Source organism: Odontesthes bonariensis, chromosome 15, assembly GCF_027942865.1.
Source record: "Odontesthes bonariensis isolate fOdoBon6 chromosome 15, fOdoBon6.hap1, whole genome shotgun sequence".
NCBI classification, from domain to species: domain Eukaryota; kingdom Metazoa; phylum Chordata; class Actinopteri; order Atheriniformes; family Atherinopsidae; genus Odontesthes; species Odontesthes bonariensis.
In genome coordinates, this window is record NC_134520.1 from 599,669 (window position 1) to 623,822 (window position 24,154).

The 24,154-nt window shown below is 46.0% G+C and overlaps 1 protein-coding gene across 2 annotated transcripts in view; it reads right to left on the reverse strand.

Annotated features, from left to right (window-relative positions):
* trappc8 (trafficking protein particle complex subunit 8) overlaps positions 1-24,154 on the reverse strand; it is a 61,595-nt gene that overhangs the window by 16,201 nt on the left and 21,240 nt on the right. The window contains exons 13-22 of one of the 2 annotated variants that reach the window (XM_075484576.1): positions 21,640-21,864; positions 17,871-17,976; positions 15,283-15,477; positions 14,551-14,708; positions 14,376-14,450; positions 6,864-6,969; positions 6,465-6,622; positions 4,563-4,996; positions 1,033-1,189; positions 817-913 (exon numbers count right to left, since the gene is read on the reverse strand). In XM_075484576.1, coding sequence (XP_075340691.1) covers positions 817-913; positions 1,033-1,189; positions 4,563-4,996; positions 6,465-6,622; positions 6,864-6,969; positions 14,376-14,450; positions 14,551-14,708; positions 15,283-15,477; positions 17,871-17,976; positions 21,640-21,864 — 1,711 coding nt within the window. Of the gene's footprint in view, positions 1-816; positions 914-1,032; positions 1,190-4,562; positions 4,997-6,464; positions 6,635-6,863; positions 6,970-14,375; positions 14,451-14,550; positions 14,709-15,282; positions 15,478-17,870; positions 17,977-21,639; positions 21,865-24,154 lie in introns of both variants that reach the window. The other variant, XM_075484575.1, reaches the window with a different exon arrangement.

Sequence of the window (24,154 nt, forward strand, 5' to 3'; positions counted from 1 at the left end):
CAGCTGATCATGTGACAGACACACAGCTGATCATGTGACAGACACACAGCTGATCATGTGACAGACACACAGCTGATCATGTGACAGACAAACAAATGATCATGTGACAGACACACAGCTGATCATGTGACAGACACACAGCTGATCGTGTGACAGACACACAGCTGATCGTGTGACATACACACAGCTGATCGTGTGACAGACACACAGCTGATCATGTGACAGACAAACAAATGATCATGTGACAGACAAACAAATGATCATGTGACAGACAAACAAATGATCATGTGACAGACAAACAAATGATCATGTGACAGACAGAGCTGATCATGTGACAGACAGAGCTGATCATGTGACAGACACACAGCTGATCATGTGACAGACACACAGCTGATCATGTGACAGACACACAGCTGATCATGTGATAGACACAGAGCTGATCATGTGACACACACACAGATGATCATGTGACACACACACAGCTGATCATGTGACAGACACACAGCTGATCATGTGACAGACACACAGCTGATCATGTGACAGACACACAGCTGATCATGTGACAGACACACAGCTGATCATGTGACAGACAGAGCTGATCACGTGACACACACACAGCTCTGTGTGGAAGAGAAGCATCGTTTCCATGTTGTTTCCTGAATGACTAACATGCAAAGTGCTTTGTAGAACCTCGCCGAGGTTAAAGTGTTCTAAAGGATTTCAGATTGGATATACATTTGTGAGGAACACATTTAAATAAAGCATGACGGAAAAGAGGCACAGAGCATCCAGTGCTCTCAGGTGTTCCAGGCGTACCTTTGTCCTTATCTGGGTTGATATACTTATGGAGGCGCCAGTGTTGGCTGCTGCTGGACACCTGGACGATGTGGAACTCCCGCACGCCACCTTCACTCTGAGAGACAAGAGGAGGGAAATCTAAATACAGCTAAAGCAGTGACAAGCTGTTCAAGGATGCTAAAAGCAAAATCCTGCAGTCCCACAGAGGCTTTGTGCAGCGGCGCTGGAGCTCACCATATTAACGTTCTCCACATCAATAAAGACCAGCGTTCCACTGCTGTCTTTGTCGTCCAGAGAGTGAAGTGGAGGGGCGCTGCTGCGGCAGGCAGAGGCCTGGACACTCAGGGAGCGGCTGGCACAGATGAACACTGTGTGACGCAACACCCGGTGGCTGTGCAGGAAGAGACGAGAGGCAGAGTGAGAGACTCACATGGACACAACCAGCAGAAAGACTGGACTAGCTCACATATATGTACGTGTCTACGAGGGGCGGGCATCCATTCATTTTCTTAAGCCATCATCGGGAATTTTCTTTTATGAATTAAAATAGATTATTGAACTTTTTATATATTAAAAATGCAATGAAAGTACAAAGTACAGCGTGTTTCTCCTCGATGAGATGGTTACGAGGAGAAGAGCAGCTCTGGTGGCAGTTAGGCTGACGTTCAGCGGTTAAACCTGAAGATGTGCGCCGCTCTAAAGCCTGCAGCTGCCAGCCGGCGCTCTTAAACAACTGACCCGTTCATCCCAAAATAATAAGAATTCAAAAACATAATAACACTTAGGTTTTGTCAAAATGGAACTCAAAAACTGTCCGAAAGGCCCCGAGTCTAAAAAGAGGGAGAGAGAGAGAGAGAGCCTGCCTAATGAGGCTACTTAACAAAGCCTCGGAAAAATAACCAGCAGGCCGAGCTCACATGCAACTATTAGGGATGTCGAAATTTAAAAAAAGTCTTAACCGACCACTGAGCCTCATTAGTCGATTAAAGTCGGTCACCGAAAATTCTATAAGTGCCATTTATGATATCTGTGTCCTGTCGCGCGTCTTTCTCTGCCGACTGGTTAAGCTCCCACCACACAATCAATGTTAGTTCGTGCCCTTGGTATTATACATTTTCCCCAATCATTTACCACTAGTTCTAGGCGTACTTGTGGAGGAATAAGGGTTTTGGGTAGAAAAATAATTGCTGTGCCTGCGCAGACACGCACAGCCACACATTACGCGCAACGGCGCCCTTCCAGTCACGGTACTTTTTAAACACGAATCAAACGCGGCACCGAACTCGGGCTGTTAAAAGCCCACGTTACAAAGTCACAAACAGAGAACGGTGCATTTGGCGGTGTTACAGGAAAGTAGGTTAACCAATGACTTTGTTAAAAAAAAAACTTACCGAATGCCAACAGCCTCTGTGGCGTAGCCTATGCTGCACAAAATCCTTTGCAATAAGTTCCTGTCGTTATGCCATTTAAGTACAGATGAATATATCACAACAAGTAGGATAAGTTAGTCTTGTGTCTTTTGCCATTACAGTGTTACAATTATCATTATGTCGTAGTCCACACGCAGCCACTAACAAGCTGGCAGTGAAGGTTGTCACAATATTGCCGTCAGGATACATTTGCATTAGCCTACACGCAACACTTAACTTCTCACGTCAAAATGACTGTGAGAATGGGATAATGGGTAACGTGCTTCACATTGGCTTTATTTAGGTTAATAGTGGCGATTTTTTTTTAACTGCGCAGACAGGACCCGTCATGTACGATGTACAAGTTGTCATAGCAACCGGTGTAAGAGAGGACCTCTGAGGAGGACGCTACGTGAGCTCTGCTGCGGTTGTCCTTCCATCGTGGGATGGCTCATGCTCACATAACATTTCTAAAGATATAGTGAGTTTTTTTTGTTTTTGTTTTTTTAAACCGACGGCAGAAAAATTCTAACCGGACGACGTTGATTCGGTCAACCATCTGTCATACGGTCATCGGTTAACATCCCTAGCAACTACAGCAGCAGTCCGCTGATTCCTGTTGATAAAGATGAGCATGTTAACTCTGGGGTCAGGTCAACCACAGCCAGCCGGTCCAGCCGCTCTGAGGGGGCCGACGCTGCCGGGATGCAGGGTTAGCTCTGTGCTAACTTGGCCAGCCTGGGGAACCTTTTTCCATCCACTTCCCACCAGTCTGTAGGGGTGCAACCCAGGGGTGGGGGTGTCTCCCTCAGACAGTTCGTTTCTTTTATCCATAAAAAATAACACGATCAACAAAATTCTTAACGATCAATTATCAATTTGTCGATTAATCATGCCCATCCCTAGAGTTTACTAATTTGGATGATTTCCATCTCTGTAAAGGAAAAAAAAAAGTTTTGAACCATGTAGACCACCAATGCACAGCAGCTCAAAAGAGTATCTCCCCCCTGCAGCAGAATGTGTTAAACCTCACAGTAGGGCTGAACGATATATCGTTATCGTATCTATATTGAGATATGAACATTCAAGAAAGTAATTTCGAAAAAGCAACGATATAAACGATATATTTCCCCGCGCTCGCCCTGCTTATACAGCTCCGGCAGTCACCATAAACATTACTTTTAAGATTGCGCTTGAACGCACCCCACCGCCAGCCAACCACAAAGCTTATTTCACGCTTGCTGTGGATCGACAGCTGAAGCCAACCAATGACAAACATAGGAGGGTGGGAGTGAGGGAGAAGTAGACTGAGACGCACACAGCCACACACATTCACGGGGAATTCACGGCGAAATCAAAACGAAAGAAACCAAAGAAAAGTGACATGAGCGCGGAAGATAATTCGGCCGGTGGCAGTGCAGAATCTTATTTTGTGCCAAAACATAAATCATCCTCCATTATTTGGAGGTATTTTGGATTTAGAAAGGATGATGTCGACCAGAGCGAGGTGTTGTGCAGGTCGTGCTTGGCGAAAATTAATCAATAAAACTGCACTCTTTTGTTTTATGATGTTTTTATTTTTCTGAAAAATGCTTGGTTTTCACCGAACCCGTAGTCATATCGTATCGTATCGATATCGAGATATCTGGCATGAATATCGAGATATGAATTTTTGTCCATATCGTTCAGCCCTACCTCACAGGCAGCATGGTCAGCCCCCCGCCATCACAGCCATCACAGCCATCACAGCCCCCTGCCATCACAGCCCCCTTGCCATCACAGCCCCCTGCCATCACAGCCCCCTGCCATCACAGCCCCCTGCCATCACAGCCCCCTGCCAGCCCCCCCGTGTGCAGGAGTCCCATCTTATGGATGCAATAAGGAAATGAGATGGGCAGCAGGCAGAGGGGTGGTCCTCCACTCTGACCGTAGACACAGCTGGTGGTGTTCTGAGGCTGAAGCACACACGGTGTGATTGTGTGAGCCTGCATATCTAATATAAAGGTTTCCTAAAAGATGTTTGCAGCCATCATGAAAAGATTCAGTTTTTACTGATGCAGAATCTCAAGCTTTCCCACCATCTGATCTGCAACTCATTCCTGGATCTACTGTAGTTGTGAGCTCCATTATTCTGTACTTGATCCGTTCTCACCAAGCTTTGTACATTCCATGTCTGGATGAGCTCAAACAACAGCAACACAGAGGATTTCAGAAGCTGGACACCATGATGGCTACCTGCTTCTGCATTTCTCCATCATTGCTCTCTTGTGCATTATTTGAGCTTATTATTTGATCACATTTGCGTTCAGATGATAGCTTTACACTGACAAAAGTCCAGTTCAGAATCAAACATACCTGATCTTGAGTCCTTTCTCTGTGCTCTCATAGTAGAAGAGGAAGTTGATTTCATGGACTCCCTCCTGGTCTGGTCCTCTGAGCCAGAGAGGCAGCTGACTGGACTCTCCTGGCTGCAGCGTGCTGCCACTTATCGGGATGTTCATCACTCCGGAGGGCTGGCTGAAATCCTCTGCTGAAACCAACACCTCAGATGCCACGGAGCCTGGCTGCAGTGGCACTGCAAAAGTCTTATAGGCTGAGCAGCTCTCAGCTGAGGCCGGGCTGGGGGGGGTTAAGGGTGTTGTGGCCTGGTTGCCAAAGGTGAAGAAATGAGGGTGCGTGGACGCCACTCGCAGGCCACACAAAGCAACATCACTGACATTACAGAACTCCACGTAGGCTTTCCTGATCTCACCACACAGCAGAGCTGTGGGAAACTGCAGGAAGAAGACCTGAAACACACACATTCATGAAGAAACACTCCTCAGTTCAAATGTTACACGTTGGAACAATGAAATTAATCTGGCTTGTTTGTGGGATACCTCTTCCAAATGATCCTGTTTTGAACATGCAGCTTGAAGCAGTTCTAATTGATGTTGTTGTAGCAAACTGTATTATACTTCAAACTGCATCTTAACGTGACAACAAACACTGGAATAGAATTTTCATTTACTGGAGAACTGAAAGCTGGAGTCATACACTGATCTATGCAACTGCTGTAAAATAAACGCTGGCTTTAACTGTCTGCCACCCCAGAAGCCTGCACACGCCAAAGAGCTCACTCCCATCACTAAACATTATTTACCAGGAACACTACATTAGAGCCCTGCACTCCCGCGGGACCCAACGCAAAGCAGTGCGGCGCGGGACACATTTTGAAAGCTCATTGCGGGCGTGGGCGGGAGCGGTGATAAGCTGCAGTCCCGCTAACTAAAAACGTGTTTAATATAAAAGCTATAATGATCTCCTGCTGCTGAAAACAACTGAAAAGATATAAAGCCTAACTAAAAGAAGTTAAAAAGCGCGATCCATCTCTCCTTTTATTCAGGAGATGCGCACTGCACAACGACGAGGGACAGGGCATGGGTAACCTACTTAAATAATAATTGAATTACATGTTACATTTTCAACATTCTGGGTTCAGAAAAGGTAGGGTAATTAATAACACATATTGTTTTCATTCCACTTGTTTGCATTTAAATCAATGATGTAACGTGAGCTGTAGGCTTAGATATTTATGCTCAAATCCACTCAAAGTAGGGGGCGGGGCTCCATCACGCTGTGTTTAAAATCATATCAACTAAAAATATATACTTTTACTTCCAAGAATGGAAATGTGAGGAGTGGCATATAACATATGTACAATGTATTATTCGCGGTAGATTTTGGTAGGTATGTTGGGCTTATTGCTGTAAAGCCTCAGCTGCTTGTGCCATCTAATGCGCTCCTGCACTATGTGCCCCCCGTGAAGGATCGGACAGTGTGCGCAGCTAAGATCATGTTTCTTTCCTCAAGCCAATGACAAGAACGTCCGTGAGAAGTAACGCGAACGTCTGAATCATGCGGGAATAGCGGGCGGGAGCGGGACTGTAAATTCTGTCCCATACACTACATGACTAAATAAAAAGCCTGACATTTGCTTAACAACAGAAAGTCTCCCTTTAAACCACTGTCAGAAAAGATCAGGCAGTCACATGGAAATCATACTGAACATGAAATCCTCCCCCAGTTAGAACATTACACACACACACACACACACACACACATACAGCATCCACAAAGTGTGCCTTTTCTTAGGACAAACATCTCTGTGTTCTGTGACACTAAACTTCCAACCACTGGGAGTCACGCACGTTTTAAAATGTACATTGGTCACTTTGGCGTTTTAGACTTTAGAAATAATCATGCTGGTGGTGCTACCTCCATTAAGGGCATAGGGGGTGTTATGATGGGATCCAGACGTCGATCTGTCCCATGCCGCACCAACATCTTGTCTTCTTTGGTCAGGTTAAGTCGTGGACCCTGGATCTTCAACTCCTGTCTGCCACGGACCACCATTACATCCAGTGTCTGCTGGCCTGGAAACAAGACTAAATCCATACTGCATCTCCCTTTGGCTGCATAACTAAACACTAAACAATATGTCCCTGAGATTTTTATTCTGTTTAACAATTGGTTCTGCTTAAAAAAATAAACAGAACTACAAAACAAGAAGATATAAGGAATCAGCAGGGTCTTCGTTAGGGATTGTAAGAGACTAAATGTGTGTGTGAGACCATCGGTTCTCATGCTGAGAGCAGAAAGTCTGTGGAATTGTACCTTCAGTGTTCAGGCTCATTTCTCCAGGTGAAGATGAAGTCAGGTTGTAAATGAGCCCAACAATGTTCAGCTGACCAGTTCTGTGTGGCAGCAGCTTCAGTCGGGCCTGAGAGCAGAGGGACTGTTAGCAACCAGCCGCAGCCACATTCTTACCACCTTTACACTGAGTGCTGTCTGAACACACCAGGGGCCTCATGTACAAAGACTTGCTGGATTTCCTACCGAAACATGGCGTACGCTCAAACCCAAATGCCCTCCAACGTCGGATGTATGAATCTGTGCGCACGCATCAATCCAAGCACATTTTGTTTGTACATCCCAATCAACGTGGAATTGAGCGCACGTCGGAGCACCCGACTCCTCCCTGTCCACGCCCCTACTTAAATACTCAAATCATATTTAAATTAGCCCTGCACCTGCGATTCCCCTCTGTGTACGGTCAGAAAATAAAGAAAAAAGAATGAATAAGACGGGAAAAAAGAAGAACTTAACGGAAAGCGAGATGTCGGTGCTACTTTCTGAAGTGAAGGCCTGCTAAAATGTGTTCTTTGACATGCTGTCCTCCGGCATAAGCAGCAAACTAAGAGGAGTGGGTGGGAGAGCCTGAGGCTGTTAATGCTGTGGGGTCTGAGAAGCCTCACAAGCAGAGGTGAAGAAGAAGTGGTCCCACATTAAGGTGGATGTGAAGAAGAAGTGGTCCCACATTAAGGTGGAGGTGAAGAAGAAGTGGTCCCACATTAAGGTGGATGTGAAGAAGAAGTGGTCCCACATTAAGGTGGATGTGAAGAAGAAGTGGTCCCACATTAAGGTGGAGGTGAAGAAGAAGTGGTCCCACATTAAGGTGGAGGTGAAGAAGAAGTGGTCCCACATTAAGGTGGAGGTGAAGAAGAAGTGGTCCCACATTAAAGGGATATGCCACCCCCAGGCCAAATTAAGTGTATCCCCGCATTCCCGAGACATAAATAAGTGTGTGGGAGCGTTTTCCTGGCGACCCAGGCATTGTCCGAATCTCACAGCACTGACCACTGCTTGGTTTCGCGTAATACCTCCATGTTTGCGTCGCCGATCGAAATATTACTCCGCTCAACCTCTGTTTCGAACACAGATGGGACAGTGGGGGGGGATTCCCAAAGACGTAGCGGGGAGTGTGCTTCGGCTGTGTTTTCCGCACCGGAAACTAGTTCCCAAACCGACATGAGCAAAACAAGCCTTCCGTGTAGATTTACACAGTCATTTGCACTTGATGTGAAAGTACACCACTCACACAGTAATTAGAAGGTAAATCAAGTAAATTAATTCACGTTGGGCGAAATATTTCGATTGGCGACGCTAGCATGGAGGTATTACGCGAAACCAAGCAGTGGTCAGTGCTGTGAGATTCGGTCAATGCCTGGGTCGCCAGGAAAATGCTCCCACACACTTATTTATGTCTCGGGAATGCGGGGATACACTTAATTTGGCCTGGGGGTGGCATATCCCTTTAAGGTGGAGGTGAAGAAGAAGTGGTCCCACATTAAGGTGGAGGTGAAGCGGAGACTGGCTGCCCACCGCTGCAGTGTGGCCAAAACAGGCGGGTGGGGGGGTGACCGACTCTGTTTGAGTCGGGGCAACTATGGGTGACACTGCTCTCTCTGGGGTGGTGGGAGCACATGTGGGTGACTCTGATTACCCTTGAGGTAAATACCCATGTTTTTGTGTAACTCACAACAACGTGTTCATACAGTAACGTGCAGAAGTGCGCCGGGGAAAAGGTGAGGCTGATTAAGACATTTCACACTTTACGCACAGGGTTATCTCTGGCGCACCCTAGGTAGCAGCCTGTTGCAGCAGCTCCCGGTGATTTTTTCACCTTTTTCGTCCTTTCTATCACTTTTTCTTAGTTGTGTGTTTCTTTCTTTTTTTTTTAGTATTTATTATAAACATCCCCTACAATGGCCACTTTTTGTTTCGGGAGTTTTTTGGTTTGTTTTCTCCTCTTTACATCACTTTTTGTCACGGTGAGCCACGCACAGAGGAGCCACAGCATTGTTTCCACCCGCGACCAGCTGATAGCCCTGTGTAAACCTGCGCTACTGCCCGGAGCGAGGCAGGACATCCCGAAGGAGCTGCAGAGGAGACGCCGGGGCTGCAGAGCTGGAGTCTGGCGGAGAACCAGGAAGAGGAGATTTAAGCCTGCAGTCCCAGCAACAATAATTGGCAACGTAAGGTCACTGGCGAATAAAATGGACGAGCTCGGCGCGCTGATAAAGACCCAGCAGGAATACCGGGAGTGCAGCATTATGTGCTTTACGGAGACATGGCTGCACGCGCACGTCCCGTACCACAGCGCAGCTCTCCCCGGCTTCACGACCGTACGGGCGGACAGGGACGTTTAACTGAGCGGTAAGAAGAAGGGAGGAGGGATTGCACTGTACGTGAATGAGATGTGGTGTAACCCCGGACACGTTACCGTGAAGGAACGTCTCTGCACCCCGGACATTGAACTGTTAGCTGTGGGATTACGTCCGTTCTATTTGCCCCGTGAGTTCTCCTACGCCATTATTGTCACTGTTTACATCCCTCCATCAGCTGATGCCGAGGCTGCTAGTGACGTCATCCTCTCCTCTGTTTCCAAACTCCAAACGCAACATCCAAATGCGTTTGTGAGTATAAATGGTGACTTTAATCATGCAAACCTGGACTCAACTCTGCCAACATTCTTTCAATATGTTGATTACCCTACAAGAGACAATAAAACCCTGGACCTCCTGTATGCAAATACAAAGGATGCATACAGGGTCACCGCCCTCCCCCCCTCGGCAGATCTGACCATAACCTCGTCCTTCTGGCACCAATGTATGTCCCCCTGGTTCAGAGGCAGCCTGTATCCACAAGGACTGTGAGGAAGTGGACTCATGAGGCTAATGATGCCCTACAGGACTGCTTCGAAACGACTGACTGGGACGTGCTTTGTGTGCCACATGGAGAGGACATCGATGGCATGACAGACTGCATCACAGACTACATTAAGTTCTGTGAACACAACACACTGCCGGAACGGACTGTACGTTGTTTCCCCAACAACAAACCCTGGATCACCAGTGACCTGAAAGCCCTCCTGAACAGGAAGAAGGAGGCCTTCAGGGCAGGAGACAAGGCCCAGATGAGGAGCATCCAGCACGACCTGAGGGACAAACTGCAGCAGTGCAAAGACTCCTACAGGAGGAAGCTGGAGGCCAAGCTCCAGCTGCTCTCAACGCCTTTGTCCTCCACTCCTCAACCCCCCCCCCCGCTGAGTGCATTGGACTTTAACACCTCACCTCCTGACTGCTTTTACCCAACTGAGGCATAGACCCCCCTCCCCCGCCTGACTGTGAGTACTGGCCAGGTGAAGAGACAGCTGGAGAGACTCCACCTAGGCAAGGCTGCAGGACCTGATGGCATCAGCCCCAGAGTTCTGAGGACCTGTGCCAGCCAGCTGTCTGTGGTATTCCAGCACCTGTTTAACCTGAGCCTGTACCTAGAGAGGATCCCAGCACCTGTTTAACCTGAGCCTGTACCTAGAGAGGATCCCAGCACCTGTTTAACCTGAGCCTGTACCTAGAGAGGATCCCAGCACCTGTTTAACCTGAGCCTGTACCTAGAGAGGATCCCAGCACCTGTTTAACCTGAGCCTGTACCTAGAGAGGATCCCAGCACCTGTTTAACCTGAGCCTGTACCTAGAGAGGATCCCAGCACATGTTTAACCTGAGCCTGTACCTAGAGAGGATCCCAGCACCTGTTTAACCTGAGCCTGTACCTAGAGAGGATCCCAGCACCTGTTTAACCTGAGCCTGTACCTAGAGAGGATCCCAGCACCCGTTTAACCTGAGCCTGTACCTAGAGAGGATCCCAGCACCTGTTTAACCTGAGCCTGTACCTAGAGAGGATCCCAGCACCTGTTTAACCTGAGCCTGTACCTAGAGAGGATCCCAGCACTGTGGAAGACGTCCTGCGTGGTTCCTGTCCCGAAGAAGAAGACTCCTTCTGGACTCAATGATTACCGACCAGTAGCTCTCACATCTCATGTGATGAAGGTGCTGGAGAGACTGGTCTTGACGCATCTCAGACCGCAGGTGGCTTCTTCCCTTGACCCTCTACAGTTTGCCTCCCAGCCTCACCTGGGGGTGGATGATGCTGTTGTTTACCTGCTGCAGCGTGCTCACTCGTACCTGGATGGATCGGGTTGCACTCTGAGAATCACATTCTTTGATTTTTCGAGTGCATTCAGCACGATCCGGCCGGGTCTACTGAGTGACAAACTGCAGGTCATGGGGATCGACACATCCATCATCTCCTGGATTGCCAACTACCTGACAGACAGACCACAGTATGTCCGGCTGGGCAGTGTTCTGTCTGATGTGGTGGTTGGCAGTACAGGAGCTCCTCAGGGGACTGTGCTGTCTCCTTTCCTGTTTACCTTGTACGCCACAGACTTTAAATACAACTCAGAGTCATGACAGTTTTGGGATGGCTCTGCAGTTGTTGGGTGTATAAGGGATGGACAGGAGGGGGAGTACAGAGCGCTGGTAGAGGATTTTGTGGATTGGTCTGGCAGAAATCACCTGCTTCTGAATGTGGCAAAGACCAGAGAGATGGTCATTGACTTCAGAAGGAGGAGGACGGCTCCAAAGCCTCTGTGCGTTTTGGGAGAGGATGTTGCAGTGGTGGAGGACTACAAGTACCTGGGAGTGCACCTGGACAACGGACTGAACTGGAGGACCAACACCGATGCTGTTTACAAGAAGGGGATGAGCCGACTCTATTTTCTGAGGAAGCTGAGATCCTTCAACGTGTGCAGCAAGATGTTGGAGATGTTCTATCAGTCTGTTGTTGCCAGTGCACTCTTCTTCGCTGTGGTCTGCTGGGGGAACAGCATCAGAGCCGGTGACGCCAGCAAGCTTAATAAACTTATTAAGAAGGCTGGTTCTGTCATCGGCTGCAAACTGGACTCATTTGAATCGGTGGTGGAGAGGAGGACACTGAACAAACTGTTATCCATCATGGATAACCCCACCCATCCTCTCCACCAGCTGCTGGTTGGACAGCGGAGCTCCTTTTCCAACAGGCTCATCCAGCTCCGCTGTCACAAGGACCGATTCAGGAAATCCTTCCTACCAGCAGCCATCACCATATACAACACCTCCCCTCTGGCTGGAAGAGAACTTCAACCTCAATAGGCTTGAACTCTCTCCTAAAAACAATCACAAAAAAACAAAAAAATACTGATTTGTACATTGCGAATGTTTATTCACTATTTTTATTTATTTTATTTTATATTTATTTTACTCTATTCTATTGGCCGTGGCTCAGTGGTTAGAGTTGGTCGTCAAATAACCGGAAGGTTGGCGGTTTGATTCCCACTCTCGCCACTCAAAAAAAGATTGGTGGAACTGATAGCTGGAGGGGTGTCAGTCCACCTCCTTGTCACGGCTGAGGTGCCCTTGAGCAAGGCCCCGTACCCCCCATGCTCCCCGGGCGCTTCATGGCTGCCCACTGCTCCAGGTTGGCATCTGTCTCTGAGTGTGTGACCCTGTGCATGTGCATGTGTGTCAAACAGGTGCCAACCTGGATGGGTTAAAAGCGGAGGACAAATTTCGTGTGTATGCATGTATGCATGACAATAAATCTGATCTTAATCTTAATCTTGTTTTTACTACTTTAATTGTTTTTCATATCTTTACTGTATGCTGCTGCAACAAAACAATTTCCCAAATTGGGATTAATAAAGTATTTATCTATCTATCTTATTAACATTTGCCCACAGAGACGATCAGGAGCTTGTTAGAAAGATCTTAAAATGAAGTTTAACCAGCAAAAAACAGCAAGAAACTAACTTTAACCACCGACTAGTAATGATGCTGTGAAGACGGGATAGAAACTGGGGGCGCACATACTCAATGCACATCACGGGGAATAACATTAGGACAATTACACAATAAAGTTACTCCCCAAGAAGCCAGCCATCACGCAGTGTCACCTTGTAGTCTGTTCCCAACAATGCTGTTACTCAGAATGTATGAATCCTGCGTTGAACCAGGCCACCTCGCCACAATGTTGGTTAATTGCATTTACGCATCACATATGATCTGTACATCGATCGAATGAAAATGTTTCCTGTTAACATACAAATTCATCATGTGATGGCGCTTTTATAGCAATGTGTGTGCAGTCGATAGCTCCAATTACAAAACCGGCTCTCGCCTCAAATTGAGCTTTAATGTTGGCCTGTTGAACTGCATTGTGGGAATTTGATACACGTGGCTGAGATGCGGATAATTCTGTCCCACACGGCTGGCATGGCTCGGCTCAGGGTAGACTGGCACAGTCCCAATCGGTTGGCCAGCTCCCTCTGGAATGCCCCGGTTGCTATAGGAACCCCAGTGTGCACATCACCTGTGAGCACAGGCAGCGCATGGCTCCTCGCTGTGTTGCGCTCCAACGCCGGCCGCAGCTCTGCGCACAGTTCCAGGAGGATTTCCCTCAAAACGGCTAATGAGTCAGTCGCCATCATATGCCAGCAAATCCTCTCTGTCTCTGAACACACACTCTCTTCGAATTGCACCATTTGCAAAGTATTCTAATACTGCTAAAGCAGCCATTGTTTTTAATGGTATGCATTGCACCACTTTGTGCTGCTTTTATATCCACTCGTGTAACTGCAGACACATGGATGTGTTAATTTTTTATCAGTTTATCATTTTTTCACATTTATTTATTCCAACAGTTTCCCAACATCACCTTAGGTGTCGCCAAAGAATCAGCAGCTGTAGAAAAGTGCGTACGCCAGCCCTGAAGCTGGCGTGAGGCACCGCACATTTCCACGGTCATTTCGCTCTTGATACATCTGATGGTTGACGTGAAAACGTGTGCACGCACCCTTTGTACATGAGACCCCTGGTGTCCACAGTGCAGTTCAGCCACATTCTTCCACCTTTACACTGAGTGCTGTCTGAACCCAGCAGGTGTTCACCGTGCAGTTCAGATCACTGAACTACTGCTCACCGCTCTCATTCCAACACGCTGAACTCTAAACCCTGAAAGTGCAGATGTTTGAAACAGGCTCCACAGGACTGTCCTGCTTTGTGGAACTACAATCATTTAAAGCTTCTTGGACTTTGCCATAGAACTGTGTGATGTCCACACCAGCCTGTGCTTTAAATCAAATCTTTTGTATGTTGGAACAGAGGAAATGACCACTGCTGGTCAATCATGCTCAGTAACTGAAGTTAAAGCTCCACGGTATAAATAATCTAAACAAATGCATATTTGTTCATCTGTAGGTGTAATTTGGATTCTGTATTGGTGTCAGAAAAAACCCTGAAACTATAGATATAAAGTATAAGCTGCTGAAGTTTGACAGTTGGATCAGACTTTGGAAGACTGAAGGTTCCTCTTCTACTGATACTACTTAGTACTATGACTCTTAATAACACATGTAAATGCTCTTCATTGTTTCCCAGACTGGAATTCTACTCCAGAGAGAACCTCACCATTTTGGTCTCTTCTGGACCCATATGAAACTCTTTAATGATCTCTGTGGTGACAATGTCCTCTTTCTGTGGCATCTGAAAGAGAAAACTTTCTTTAAAAAAACATCTTTAGTCATGCATTGAAAAGTCAAACTGAAGATGAATCTCCATTCCTAGATTTTTGCAGGATTTCTACCTCAGAATCTGGGCTGTCCTCATTAGTGATGGCCCCTCCTGTCCCCTCATCAGTGGTTGATGTACCCTCAGCACTAAACTTCCAGAGGAGTGACAAGTTGGACAAGGCCAGAGAAACCTTCAGAGGGTTCCTGAATGTCACCTCCACTATGATGGGCTCTGTGGACAAACCGAGGGACAGCATCCTGATCACACACAAGTCAGGACTGATCAACTCTGATGACTCCATCAATTCTTCAGTCCCAGGTCACGCACGCACGCACGCAATGAGTTGGACTGATTTAAATTGGACGACATCATTGAAGTGCATTGAGGTGACATTTGTTGGGATTTGGCGCTTTATAAACAAACTGAATTGAAATTATAAAAAAACAAGTAAACAGCCCTCCAGATGGTACAGTAATCATGCATCTGTTTCAGAGCCTCCTCAGCTTATTTCATAGAGAATTCTGCACCAGCTGTTCACCATAGAAGACACCAGAACAGCTCTGAAGCTAGAAGGGTTCGTACAGAGGCTGAGCCCTCACCTCTGCAGTAATAAATCTCTGTACCAGCAGTGGGGCTGTTGTGTAAAAAAAAAAAATCTCTCTTTTTTCATTTGATCAAATAAGATTATTCTTACTGCGAAAATACAACTTCTATTTGTGGATGGTAAGTAATCAACTCATCTCTGTAGTACTTAGGTGCAACCTTGTACTGAGTAATACCATTTGAAGTACACTTCCACTCTTACCCTCCACCACAGCCAGCGGGTGACGGAGATTATCGGTCTGGTTGTTCAGGCAGCACTGAGTGGGCTGGAAGTTTTGTGGGACAATCCCTCGATTGGCAGAAGCAACAAGCTGCTCCTCCAGGTGGCACCACATGGCTGATAACTCCTGGTCATACTCCTGATCCAAAGACACATGAGTGGCTGCCTGTTTTTCTCCTACAATTAAATACATAAAAAACAAACCATTTGATTAAAAGGTCCTGCAGCAACGGACAAAATCTGACAGTCAGTGGACTTGACAGTGTAATAATACTGTATTCCAAAGCTTTACAGAACAAACAAGGACACTGTACAATAAAAACACAAAGCATTATTTAAAAAAACAACAACAACAACATACAATCCATGTGCAACAGGACCAGGACCAGGACCAGGACGACTGATCCGTGGAAAGGAAAAAATGAATGGGGACATGTATCGTGAGATTTTGAGTGAAAAACTCCTCCCATCAGCAAGGGCATTGAAGATGAAACGTGGCAGGGTCTTTGAGCATGACAATGATCCCAAACACACCGCCCAGGCAACCAAGGAGTGGCTTCGGAAGAAGCATTTCAAGCTCCTGGATCGGCCTAGCCAGTCTCCAGATCTCAACTCTATAGAAAATCTTTGGAGGAGTTGAAAGTGTTGCCCAGCGACAGCCCTAAAACATCACGGCTCTAGAGGAGATCTGCATGGAGGAATGGGTGTGTGAAAACCTTGTGAAGACTTCCAGAAAACGTTGGACCTCAGTCATGGCCAACAAAGGGTACATAAAGTATTGAGATGAACTTTTGTTATGACCAAATACTTATTTTCCACCATAATTTGTAAATAAATTATTTAAAAATCAGACAAAGTGATTTTTTTTTTCTCATTCTGTCTCTCATAGTTGAGGATGAAAATTTCAGGCCTCTCTCATCTTTTAAGTGGGAGAACTTGCACAATTGGTAGCTGACTTAATCCTTTTTTGCCCCACTGTATGTCAATGAAAGACAGATGTTAGTTCTGAAATGATTGACTTTAGTCACAAAAACGTTAAGAAAGTCATTACAGTCAGCTGTAGAGGATCCAGGCACTGAGGGGGCCAAAGGGGAAACAACAGAATGAATGGCATCAAACAAGGCCCTAGGCTTGTTCTTATCTCAGGATATAAGTCACCTCACATCATTTAAGAGGATACTCCAGGACAAGATTTGTTGCACTTGTGGTTGTGGGACAAGTGCATACTTCATTGGTGCCGCCACATCAAGAATCTCAGAGTAGATAGATAGACAGATAAATAGATAGATACTTTATTGATCCCGAAGGAAATTCAAGCATCCAGTAGCAGACATAATAAAGCAATAACAATGTTTATACAATAATAAACACTTTAAAAACAATCTAAGAATTTAAAAAACTGTTTAAGAATATAAAATATAAAGTGACCAGTGAAGTGACATGAAAGTGAAGTATAAAGTGATCAGTGAAATTCAGAAGTGCCATCACTGAGAGCTGTTGTACAGCCTGATGGCCGGAGGAACAAAAGAGTTTTTCAGTCTGTTGGTGGAGCAGGATTGAGACAGCAGTCTGCCACTGAATACACTCCTCTGCCTGATGAAGGTGTTGTGCAGAGGGTGGTGGGCGTTGTCCAGTATGGACAGCAGTTTGTCCAGGGTCCATAATGACTATTAAAGCCCTGTGTGGCAACATCAACATCACTGCAAGCCTTCAGCCAACAAGGAATTAAACAAGCCACAACTTCTGAGCAACAATTATGATTACAATGAATTGAATTCCAATTGGCTTGAATTGGACTTTCTTATCTAAGTGCATTGAGATGACATTTGTTGTATTTGGCGCTATATAAATAAAAATGAATTGAATTGAACATCCTGAGTAATAATAATTTTGTGAGCGGTAACTTCTGCCAGCAGATGATGTTCTCAGGCTGTTGACTGATCGTCTTTAGATGGAGCCACAAGAAAGGCAACTTATGAAAGTGTCCATTTACAGATTTATTCAGGCCTAACGTCTGTACTTGTGGTAGGGGTATTCTGCTCTGTGTAAAAGCGACCCATTCTCCCCTTACTGATTTGGTTTTCCTCCTGGCTGTCAGTCAGTCAATTTACCAAACGTCAAAATGAGCTCCTCCACTGTGTTTCATAGTCCAAACAGATGACATGATTTTTGTGCAGAAATGATGTATGACATTTGATGTATAAGCAGATTTTAGAGGACCTTAATGCTAAGATTTCCATTTTTGTCTCTACACAGCTGTGGCGCTGCAGCCTTAGTTAATCTGACAGTCCTCAGTTCAGACTTCTATACACACAGAGTTTAGCCAAAGCTAGTGTTAAAGTGTAATTATGTCTAATTAAACCTGCTTTAACTGCCATACTTCTACCATTAGTCAAGGAAGGGGTTTGTGCATCCCTGTTTGTGTCAGGCAGCAAAGAAGTTGTGGAACCACTCAAACCAAGTTTGAAGCAATGTGCACATGCACATTGCAAAATCGATGAAAAAAGGCTATATCATACAAGCCTAATTTAGGCAAAGGAGAGATCACATATGAATGATAAGTGCGTTACCTTCTGCGAGACGGCGTTCATGTCCAAAGTAGACCCTTGTGGCAGAACTTTGGATGCAGGGCAGCGGCAGCTGGGGAAGGTTTACTTCGTTTGTTCCGATCACACTCTGGGACAAACACAAATGGCTTTTTGATTTTTGCCACTGAATCTATTTTCATTTCATGGCAAGTTTTTTTATACAACGTGTTATGAAGAAGTTTTCACTGCATCCTTTTTCATTTATCATCTCCCAAGTGTCTGGAAGTTAAAACACAAAAGTCAACTCAAGAAAACATGGCTCTGGAGACGAATCCCAATGAACACATCTATTTCACAACTTTAAAGTGATGCCGTTTGTTCTGGATTAAGAAAAGAATAACCTGCACACAAAGAAATTGTGGACTTGAGAACAAATAGTTGAAGGAATTTTGTGGATTTGTGAGAAACAGATCACATGGCCACATTTAAACTCATCACCTGTGAGAACAAGCAAGTTCTAACTGCTTTAAATGATTAGGTATGTTTGTAAGATGTAGGTTATGCAGGCCATAATAACCTCCAACAGGCTTCTTTTCTTGGTTCTTCAGTTCTGATGGTAAGGTTAAAGCTTCAAGCTGTTGTGGAGCCATTCGTGTAAAGCTCACAGTAAGTCGAGCTGTTCAAAGATCGTCTCACATCCTCTACACTGACAATGACTTGAATCATCTTCAGAAAAACTCTTGACAATGTTCATATTAGTAGAGTCAAAAAATAGAAAACAATGGAAACAGCTGAGTTACTCTACACATTTAACATGGGATAATCACATATTCTAAAACTAAAGATACCAGTGACACTCACTGAGTTTCAAAGGCTCATCATTATCCAAATAGTTATCATCACTCAGTGTTTCCGAATCCCAATCGTTTGAAACACGGGACGTTTGAAACACGGGACGTTTGAAACACGGGACGTTTGAAACACAGCGATTTCCTCGAAAACCACGCAAGTCTGACACGTCAAATTTCGTCACTACGTTCAGCCTGTAAGACTGACCAACCCTGCGAAATCTCGCGTGAAAATGTCATGCCGTTCAAATTTTATCCCCGCGAACCTGTTTTTCAATGCGGTAAGTAAAATCTTCCGTGCGGTATTTTTTTTTAATAAACACTTGTATTTTTTGTTTCATGCAATAATAATATGACTATACAACAGGTGAATTAGTAATTAAACATGTCCTAAAGTGTGCAATGTCAGAGTTTTGAAGTTTAGTGGCAAAAAAAAGGTTTATGTGTTATTAGTCGCTGTCGGGGCGATTGACACACGTTATAGATCAGTGGGTGCGCGTGCATAAAGGTCAGCTGTAATCATCGTGATTTCGTTGACAAACATATTTTTTTGACCTATTTATATTATGAGAAATAATGTGAAATTTGAGCAATGACGAGTACACTAGTATGTTGTCCGGTATGTTGCATAAAAAAAATAGTAAGCTCAATAGTTTCTGTTTAAAATAAGGTGTTTCATCCGTCCCGACAAGGCGGGGCGTTTGAAACAAATGTCAACTTACGTTCAAAGTTAAAAAACAGCTTGATCATCCAACATATGTATTAAATTACACATGTAACTACGAGAGTACACATGTGAGTTGTTAATCACATGATCAAATTATTTGTATACGTAATGTCATCTTTGAAAAAGACGTTTAACTGAAGTGTTTCAAACGACCCGGCGCTCCCCTACGAACGCACACCAGCACCGGTTTGACATATTGCTTAGTTTGCGCATCTGAGACAGCGAGAGGAGACAACCTTCATAAGCAAACAGTAAAACACCTACACACAGTTTAACCAACATCTATACATTAAGGTAAGTGCATTCGAACACAGCTTCTGTATCACATTTATCACTCTGTAAATCCCAGCGCAACAGTTGCGTGAATAACGGTACGGTAGCCTAATCAGCTTGCTCGAGGGTGAGAGCTCGTATTTTCCAGGAACTTGAATTCTTAGTGGTATCTGGCATAAAATATACTGGCAGGTAGCTTGATAAGCAAGACCCTCTGTAGCCTACTTGGTGGAATAAGTAGAGGGGGTGTGGCTCGTCAGGCTAACCGACGGGGCTGTGGGAATAATTTCTGGACCGACACTTTTTTTGATAATGTGAAAAATCGGGATATTTTGCGGTATAATACCGTCGGGAAGACAGCAGGAAATAAGCCAGAAATAGGGTTGACAGGTATGAATAGACCTAGGCCTACTAACTATACTTTAGTTTTAAAACTGGTCTCTTTTTTTCGTGCAATATAGCCAGCGATGGAGAAAAGGAAACGGCAGGGGCTTATAGACGGCTTTTTCAAGCGCTGTGCGCTGTGCTGTGGCCTTCAGTATTGGTGCTATGTTTGACTTGTTCTTAAAACACACACCTTATTTTATTTAAATGTACAATGTACTGCCCACTCTCATGCCTTTACCTCTCAGGACAAGAGCCAAGCTGAGACACTGTCACTCCTAGCCAGTCAGTGTGATGAATGGGGGCAGCTCTACCCCTTACTCAGCCACCTGGCAGCAATTGCCCTTGTTGTGCCTGTTTCAAGCGTCAATTGTGAAAGGGACTTCTCTACAATGAACAGGGTAAGGATCTGCAGGCACATCAGTGATCAGTGACATACAATTACATTTGCCCATTGTTTTTTATGCTCAAATCCCACCTAAATTGTAAAAGCAAGTTTTGCCATTTTAGGTCAAAACAGACCTTCGGAACCGACTCCAAGGAGTGCACCTCTCAGCCTGTCTGAGAATATCCATTAATGGGCCGGAGCCAGAGGATTTGGATTATAAAAGGGCACTAGAGCTCTTTTTTTCAAAGCCACGAAAGATTAGATGCTCTAATTCAGGGTGTCGTCTTTGCAATTAGAGAATTTTTCTTTCAAAGTTGCTAGTGTTGTGAATAATTTTCAAAATAAATTATGCTAGGTTTCTAAAAAGATAGGTATGTTGAGTCTATTTTCAAATTTGCACTCGCACAAATTTACGCCGCGTCCTTCGGACGATATTTCGATCACTGGAGATCGGCATATATCCATATAACAGAGAGAACAGGGAGCGTTCATTCATTCATTCATGTATTAATGCACTTATTTTAGAGCAGGGAGTGAATGAGTTGTGCTGCAGCGGGGCGCGTCGATGATGTCATCCCAGTAGACACGTGTGTAGAAAGCCCCCCCGATAGCCCCGGGTAACAACAACACGGCAGCTCTGAGCTAACAGAGAAACAGTACGCGTTCATTCATTCATTGGTCTTAAAGTATTGGTGAAATAAAGACAGATAATGCCTTATTCAGAGGCTGTACTGTCTCTGCCCTGTTCTCTCTGTTATATGGATATACGCAGATCTCCAGGGATCTAAATATCTTCTGAAGGACGCAGACTTTCACCAAGCTGTTATCGGTGAGTAGATGAAGGTATGTTATGCCAGAGATAAGGTCCAGCTTTAAAACCTTTAAAACTTTTTTTTTCTCGTCACATGTTAATACGCTTATCATTGGGATCCCAATGTTCAGGTCCTCTCCTTACTTTTTTTTTTTTCACTTCTTGCACATTGGAGTCATTAACATGCTTGGACAAATTTCCCTGCTTATCGGTACAGTATCTGTCCAACTTTGGGAAAGTTCTTTTAAAATCTTTGTTGACCAAGAAGGAATCCGGCCCCCTTAATAACTTCAGTCTAAATTCATAGCAAACCACAAGCATGAAGCTATGAATGACATATTCAATCTTTAGGAAGACTTGGTCAAACCTCTTCAAGTTACCTTATAAACATAGAGGTACTCTCTGAGAAAGGCGGCCTGCTGTGTGGCCGTCTGTCTGCTGTCATTGATCAGGATCTGTCTGAAGGCTGTCACAGCATTCTCCAGTTGGCCCAGGGTGTAGGACTGACGACCAATGGTGAAGTTGATGTGATCTTCGGCCAGAGACCAGCCCCTCTCCTTGTACACCTGCATGGCCTGGCAGTAACACCGCAGTGCATGTCTCCTCTACACCAAGAGACAGAGTGAGGAAGAAGGAAGTATTAAGATATATGTCCAGCTCTTAGGAGAAGAAATAACTGGAAGGAAATAATTTGGTAGATGAAGAAGAAATGAAGCTCATAGCAACTCCTTCTCTCTTCCTTCATTGGCTCTCAATGGAACACCCTGGACAGGCAGCCAGTCCATCACAGGGCCACACCGAGACAAACAATCATCCATTTTTATTTTTTTAGTTTACAGGTGTGTTTTGTAGCAAATATATTGTGATGATGAGCAAAACTGTCAGCGTGCGACTCTTTGAACTTGTGATGCAAAGAACAGGATTTGTGTGATTTGAGTTGTAAATAACTTTTTACACCATGAAAACAGTTCTAGCTATACTGAGAGATCACTGGGATATCCCATGGCCTGGAATGCATCATTGGTGAGGCAGTGCACCCCCCAATTGATCGATATATATAGAAATGCACTGCTCAAAAAAAGAAAGGGAACTATAAAATAACACTTCCTAATATTTCCATGAATGAAATATTCCAGATGAAAATGGTTATCCATCACACAGCGGAATGTGTTGAGAACAAAACCAAAAGATGATCCGTGAGAATCAGAACGATCCATGGAGCTCTGGATGTGGAACCCTACTCAAAATAAAACAGGCTGATCCAACTTCAGTGGAAACTCCTCCAGACAAGTCAGGCCTCCACCTGCCCGTGTGGCCTCCACCTGCCCGTGTGGCCTCCACCTGACCGTGTGACCTCCACCTGACCGTGTGGCCTCCACCTGCCCGTGTGGCCTCCACCTGCCCGTGTGGCCTCCACCTGCCCGTGTGACCTCCACCTGCCCGTGTGACCTCCACCTGCCCGTGTGGCCTCCACCTGACCGTGTGACCTCCACCTGCCCGTGTGACCTCCACCTGCCCGTGTGGCCTCCACCTGACCGTATGACTCAGGTCTGGGGAGCGGGCGGGCCGGTCCACAGCATCAATGCCTTCATCATGCAGGAGCTGCTGACTCACTTCAGCCACATGAGGCCGAGCGTTGTCCTGCATCAGAAGGACCCCAGGGCCCACTGCACCAGCATGTGGTCTCACACTGGGTCTGAGGACCTCATCATGGTACCTAATGGCAGTCAGGGTACCTCTGGCTTGCACACGGAGGGCTATGCGGCCCCCCCACACCGGTCCTGCTGGAGGATGCTGCAGGCAGCAGGACCTTCTCCACGGGGTCTCCAGACTCTGTCACATGTGCTCAGTGTGAGCCTGCTCTCATCCCTGAAGAGCACAGGGCGCCGATGGAGAATCTGCCAGTCACCCTGCACGCTGTTGGGCTGTGAGCACAAGCCCCACCTGTGGACGTCGGACCCTCATACCCCCCTCATGGAGTCTGTTTCTGACAGTTTGAGCAGAAACATGCACGTTAGTGGCAGCTGGAGGTCATTCTGCAGGCAGCGCTCCTGGTGTGCCGGCCTGTCTCCTGGTGTGCCGGCCTGTCTCCTGGTGTGCCGGCCTGTCTCCTGGGGTACCGGCCTGTCTCCTGGGGTGCCGGCCTGTCTTCTGGGGTGCCGGCCTGTCTCCTGGTGTGCCGGCCTGTCTCCTGGGGTGCCGGCCTGTCTTCTGGGGTGCCGGCCTGTCTCCTGGGGTGCCGGCCTGTCTCCTGGGGTGCCGGCCTGTCTCCTGGGGTGCCGGCCTGTCTCGTGGTATCTCCTCCATGCTCTGGACACTGTGCTCAGAGACACAGCAAACCTCCTGCCACAGCTCACATTGATGTACCATCCTGGACGAGCTGCTCTACCTGAGCAGCTTCTGTGGGTTGTAGACACCGCCTCATGCTACCTCAGGGGATGAGAGCACTGACCAAATGCAGTGTTTCCCACACATAGACTAATTTGTGGCGGTGCGCCACAGATTAAACACCGGCCGCCACATATTGCGTTTCGTTATTATAATTTTTTTTAACGCTATTTAAAAAATACTCGTATTCGTTCAGCTGCATTTCCTTGCTGCTCTCCCTCCGTCTCTCTGTCCCTCGCGTCTCTCTCGCATAGCCTACTCACACACACAGCCCCTCCCCTCCGTGCTTCCCTGGAAGCCTGGAAGCTTGCTAGCTTCAGCGTCGCGTTAGATTAGCTCAACCGAAAGAATTCAAAGGTTGGTATCACGTGCACCTTTATAAAATCACACATTAAAAAGTCCTATAAAAATATTTTATATTTTGAATACAATGTTGTCCCGTCCCGTCCCGACCCGACCCATAGCAAACAAGGGATTACGCCTTCTTTATAAAGTTAACTAGTTGCA